This window comes from Orbicella faveolata, unplaced genomic scaffold, assembly GCF_042242905.1.
Source record: "Orbicella faveolata isolate gen_17 unplaced genomic scaffold, um_ofav_v1 contig_3, whole genome shotgun sequence".
NCBI classification, from domain to species: domain Eukaryota; kingdom Metazoa; phylum Cnidaria; class Anthozoa; order Scleractinia; family Merulinidae; genus Orbicella; species Orbicella faveolata.
Window position 1 is genome coordinate 11,635,274 of NW_028301558.1, and position 6,146 is coordinate 11,641,419.

General features: G+C 37.6%; 1 protein-coding gene across 1 annotated transcript; it reads right to left on the minus strand.

Moving 5' to 3' along the window:
- Positions 1 to 3,550: 3,550 nt before the first annotated feature.
- Positions 3,551 to 4,645, minus strand: LOC149106382 (beta-2 adrenergic receptor-like). Its single transcript, XM_089298626.1, has one exon. The coding sequence runs from the start codon at positions 4,596 to 4,598 to the stop codon at positions 3,699 to 3,701; it is 900 nt and encodes a 299-aa protein (XP_089154752.1). The 5' UTR covers positions 4,599 to 4,645; the 3' UTR covers positions 3,551 to 3,698.
- Between the last annotated feature and the right edge of the window lie 1,501 nt (positions 4,646 to 6,146).

Genomic DNA, 6,146 nt, shown 5'->3' on the forward strand with positions numbered 1-6,146 from the left:
GTAGCAAACGGATTATAGCCTGTTGAAAAGGCATATTATGGTTTTCGATTAAACGTTTTAAGTTAAGACTTTCAAACTGTCACTTTCGTAAGTCCGTTACGTTTTATTGGTGCTTTCAGGCCATGTAGGGTTCAATTTGAACGACAATAAACAGCATGAATTCACCTGCTAAGAATTGACAATTAAAAAAGATCAAGCTTTGCCGCTGAATAGAAATGCTTTTAATAACTTTAATCACACGAAACTTCCTTCGAATTCGGTCACGCAGATACGATTTTTCCCTTTGCATTGACCCGCCGTCTCCCATTTTTCTGTTGAACAGTTCGCCATTCACGTTGAATTGGGGTCGGAGTGCAGGTGTTACTGCTCTTAGCAAGTTTTCTCGTGTTCAAACAAATTATTGATGACTTAATTAGAAAATGTTGGCTCTGGTTCAACGACCGCCGAGAAATGGTAACATTTGACTGTATATATTTGACGATCGCGAGGTTACGCCTCTCCTCATCAAAATCATTCCGACCCCTGAAGTAAATTGCGCAACAAACGAAAGTAAAAGTTTCACTTTTTCACTTCGAACGGCTTTTGTTTAGTATCAAGTCCGTCCAGTTCAAAATCAACACTTCTTTGAGTCAAGATAATAGCAAGTTTTCCGACATTTTCATTTTATGGCTCGGAGCATCGTCCGACAACATGAAGGCTAGCCATTTCCAGGCTTTCAGTTAGTTGAGGTGCAGCGCTAAAGCGGTGGCGAGAGCGAAAGAAAGGAGAGACTTTCTTGCGCCATTTTCGCGCTATGTCACAACTGAACTGAACACTTGACTGAGGCTACTTGAAGGCTGAAAGGAAATCGAAATCACGTCCAGTTTTCTGTCTTATTTTAGAATAAATCTACTAACGTCCTATCACGAATACCGTTTCTTTATTGCTACGCCACTCACTATCTATTCTGTTGTACATAGTGAGTAACCTAGCAGCATGTGGTTGTTAATAAAATAGCGGCCACTTCGATTCTTTGCGTTTCCGAAGTGTCGACCTGTCTTGTTGCTTAAATTTGAACAACTGGTAAATTTATACCAAAGCAATTCTATTTTTTGCTCACGATTTCTATGCGTGATAGAAATCTCGAGCTCATAATCTAATTGTTAAATAGGTAAAACAATGACAAACTTAAGATTTTTTAGGTATGTTTGGTAAACTGTCTTTCGGATTTAATTAAATAAATTTTGAAAAGAACGTAGGTGTTTTCAAATTCTGACAATTATTTTTACGTCACTTACTATAATTATCACTTCACGATGGCAATTGATTATGAAACTCCCATAGTCAAATGATAATTAAACGAGCTTATTCCGTCTTAATGAACTAAGATGAACGATAATAGTTCGAACAGAAAAAGTCACTTTAAACTTTTGCTGCAGTTTCAGAGCCAAAAAATGCCAACTTTGTGGAATATAGAAATTTGTTGCTCTTTTTACAGCACGTAAGTGAATGGAATTTTCGTTTGAAAACTCTGTTTAGTAAAATCAAATATTTCAATTGCGGGATAAAACTAGCTATATTTTTTAAAAATACTTTCTCTCTAAATATACTTTATTTTTTACATTAGAGTTAAGAATCCGCTTTAAAAAGAAAACCAATACCTACTAAGATCACCCCACGAGCAGCTCTATTTTCGGTTTTCAATCCATGAATTTATACTTTTAGTCTTTTTTCAAGTATATCTACGTAAACTAGTTTTTAACCAAACCAAGTAAGACTTACCGGTCTTATCGTTACACACAGAAACAGGGTTTGTTTACTTCACGCTAACGTGTTGCAAACCATTTTAAAATCCACGAAACCTCTATTAGTACATACCACACAAATGCATGAATAGTGCTTTACACAAGTTCTGATTAACTCGGATGTAATTAACACAGTATTGTTCACCTCCACTGAGGTAAATAATTCAGTGTTAACTCTTTATGTTTTGTCATCACATACAAAGTTTCCACCTTAACCAGGTGCTTCATCTTGCTTGCTTACTTGATTCATGTCCACCAAAACTTTTATTTCAACGGTTTTATTTTTGAACTTCAAAAAAATTGAAAAAGAAAGTCATATGTCACAGCTGAATGTCTCGTTCCGGCTAAAAAATCAATTTCATAGCTTAAAGTTAAAATAATCTTACCGAAAACAACGCTCGGGAGTGAATTAGCTTGCGCAATCAAGTGGTGACAAGTGGAATTAAGAGATAATTTCAGGAGAATACCATTGGAATATCGACAAATTTCGATTACAATCGTCGGTTTTTTGACTTGTTTATTGTATGGAGACATTTCGCGCCAAACGTTGCCAGCTGCAAATTAATTTTGTAATTTGTGAAATTATAAATAAGCGCTAAAATTTGACGCCCCAAAATCAAGGGGTAATTTGTCACCCGTGATGTTACAAATTTAAGTCAGCTAATGAACTGACAGTTCTAGAGGCTTAGCACATGAAGGGAAAGAGAGATAGTCCTTGTTTGTGAAAAAAAAAAACACTCTCTCATGTTGTTTGGTAGATCACTTCCAGTTTCGAAAAATCCGAGACCGGTCTGAAAATAGCCAATCCCGTGACGTGAACAGCCTATATACAAGCATTTTCATCCTCGAAGAAGACATCCACGCAACGCACGTGCAACGCGCGTGCAATGCGCGTGCAACGCGCGTGGTAACATTAGCCGCAGGAGAACTGGATGCCACATCTAAAAATAATTTGAGGGTTCAGTCGGATTGCCTTGAGAATAAGGCCTATGTAGAGCCGGGGATTAATTCTCTTGTTTAGAGCGAAAAAACGTACTGCGCGGCTTTCTGGGCATCCCTAGCCCTACTTGCGGGCTCAGGTAATAATGAAGGCCGCGATGGTGGAAAGAAAGGTGGACTGCTAATAAGGAGCGTGATGACGTCGTTCGGTTGATTCATTTATACTTGGGCAAGCATGATTTTTTTCCCCCACTGCATGCTGAGAGGCTCTCTTGCATATATGGACGTAATATGGACGTAATATGTAAAGAGTGTTTGTGGAAGAAATGAGTGTTTGCACCGAAATTCTTTGTATACTGTGGGAAAATAAAGGGTTGGAAACCTTCTTTAGGTTAATTTTGTCCGCAAAAGTTAGTAAGTAAGTAAAAGCTTTATTAATGTGCCAATGTATTTAGTTTTCACAACTAATTGGGGACACAACAAAAAAAATTAAAATTATTTACAAATAAGGAATAAAACATTTATTCTCCAGGAAAACAATACACCAGCTTTCCATTAGTGGCGTTAAAATGTTGCTGCTTACTGGAGAAATTGGGGAAACATATAAAGTTCGTAACTTCGACCATTTTTCGAACCAAAGCAAAGCAAAGCGGGTGAGAAAATGCCGCGAATAAACGAATTTTCACGCCTCCGGGATTCATCATCATCATAGTTCCTAACTCTCCTATGGGAGAATAGGGCCATAACTTTCGGATTATGCTCGGCTGAGGACTATAACACATTTTCAGGATGAAGCGGGCGAGGTGTGTTTTGCCTAAACGGTAATCTCTTTTTATTTTATAATTTTTCCCGATCTTTTCCCCATAGGAGGTCTAAAAGGAACTGATGACTAGCTAATTTTATTTAGACCCTATAAAGGGCTCTACCGTCAATTATTGTATTGTATAGTGGTCGTCAATTATTGTAATCTGGGTGTTATACACCGCACATCTGTCTCACTGTGTCCTTCACTGCTCTATTCACTTCTCTGATCTTCCAACAATAAAGAACCGGGTTCATCGAGGAGTTTAAGTAAACCAGAGTTGTCGTAACTAGCCAAGCCATGTAATAACCTTTTTCTTTTACGTGCATTGCAGACACGATACAAAACGGAGCATAGCAAACAATTAATGCCAGCTGCACCCAGAATGTGCTAGAAACTGTCTTTTTGTATCGTGCAATATCCAGTGGAACTCCTCTATTTTGTTGACCAAGGTGAGCCTGCACTTGGAATCGATGTTGTCGCAATTTGAAGTGAATCTTGGTGTAAGAGAAGATTGAAGTTACCAGACAAAGCAGTATTATGAAGAAAGCTATATCCCAGACAACACCAGGATTGACCCAGAGATGCATCGATCCTAACAAAGCACCACCAATCCAAGAACACATTGTAAAAACGCGAATTCGCGTTAATGTTACAACTTGTCTGTATCTCAGTCCCAAAGAAAGGGCAATAAGTCTATCCACACTGACCGCGGTCGACGTGAGAACTGACACCCCACACAACAAAACGCTTAAAGCTGAATTTACACCTCCAATGAAATAACCAACGTTCAATTTCATCTTAAGAATAATGAAGGTAGCATGAAGTGGATGAGAAACAAGACCAACACAGAGGTCAGTTACTGCCAAGCATCTAAATAATAGTTTTGTTGGTGGATGAAGAGAAGTCACTTTAGGCAGAGCAGTGAGGATCAAAATATTACCCAAAGATGCGGTAATGAACAGAAAAATGTTTAAGATTGAAAGGAAAACAACTATGCCAAGGCCAGTTGGCCAAGTTGTTGCGTTTGTGTGATCTGGCTTACTTGTGAAGTTGTGTAGCTGCTGTGCCATCGGTTACGGAAAGAAGTTTTAGTTGAGAAAAGATGTTCTTCAGCTCGCTATTTCTGGATATTAACTTTGTCAAAGTCAAGATGTATTTCGTACTGCACTATTTAGCTGAATAACAATGTCAGGATGTAGAGGTTTTAGAATTTTAAGTGTCGTCATTTAGATTTTTGTTTCCTTTTTGAGGATCTAAGAAGTCGGATTTCTTTTGTATCTTATCGGTAGGGATGCATGATCTAACCAATTGTGACAAATATTGAACATGCTAATGTAATTGCTCGCACAGCAAGATCAACAGTAAACAAAATTAAAAAAAGAAGTAATATATACATACCACCTTGACAAGTCTTTTTAACGTAAAGGCGTATCTCCGAGAAGGAGATCTAGTCCAACCTTCTCTGATTTTTCTACAACTTTGTAATCACTACCTTTTGATTTGGAGGTAACAGATTAAGGAAAGAAGCTTTTTAGGGGCCACTATGGTGTTTGCTGTCTTTAAAATCAATATACAGTGGAAAGGTATTCGCCCATTGGCCATGTTGAAGCAGTTGTTTGTTCCAGCTTGCTGTGTAGTTCTCTTCCATTGTGAAGTTTGCCATCAGTATAGTATGCATTATTTTAGTAGTGATTCTTCCATTCTTTCGAGGACAGATAAATGTCAGGTGCGAAAAACTCAAACTGTGATTCTTTGTTCTCGATGTTTCAACCGAAACATGTCAGGTGTAGTAAGTAACTATTTTTAACTACTAAGAGTATGTAGCTTGATTACAAGTAAGCCGTTTGTGAGAGGCTTGATATCACCATTTGGACTATTTCCTAGGGCGTTTTTGTCGAGTCTTTTTAAGCTGTACGTATCAACCTACCAATTAAGCCATAGATATGAAACATGCTAATTTGATTTCTCTCAATAGCTTTACATGCAAAGCAAAATAAAAACAGTACAAGTAATTTGAGTAACTCGAAGAGTTGAGAGTCTTAATTGTAACACAATAGAAAATTGTCAGTGATGAGAAATGGAAAAAAACTGCTTTGAGCTTATCTGCGATTATTTAATCCTTAGCATTTGAGTTATAGAGACGTCAGATCAAGACAATATGTTTTTTTGTTTTGTTTTTAATTTGAAACGCCAAGAAACTATGATTAGCATGCATATGAATTTAAAGGTATGCAGATCAAGGAAAGAAGGTTGTTTTGTGTTTTGCTCTCAGAATCTAATCTCTTTCTTAGCACTATCGATTCGTTAAATTTATTTTGCCAAAACTCGTCAATTTACATAAATTTACTTGACATGTAGGAGGCAACGTGGCCGAGTGGTTAGGGTGCCTGACTTGAAATCCAGAGGTCGCGGGTTCAAGTCCCGCTCTGACCACTAAGCTGGAGTTGTTTCTAGGTAGACCCTAGTTCAACTTCTCGGTCATGTTTGTAAATAGCCAATTGTTCTGCCTCTAGTCAGTTAGAATTTTTAACCACGTTATGTTCATTTGCATTTTTATATTTGTTTCATCACTTTTTTTTTATTTTACTTATGTAGAACCCATCTGTTTGATGGTGTCT

Excerpts from the sequence above, each read along its gene's own strand:
- LOC149106382 (XM_089298626.1), bottom strand. The coding sequence starts at position 4,598 with ATGGCACAGCAGCTACACAACTTCACAAGTAAGCCAGATCACACAAAC.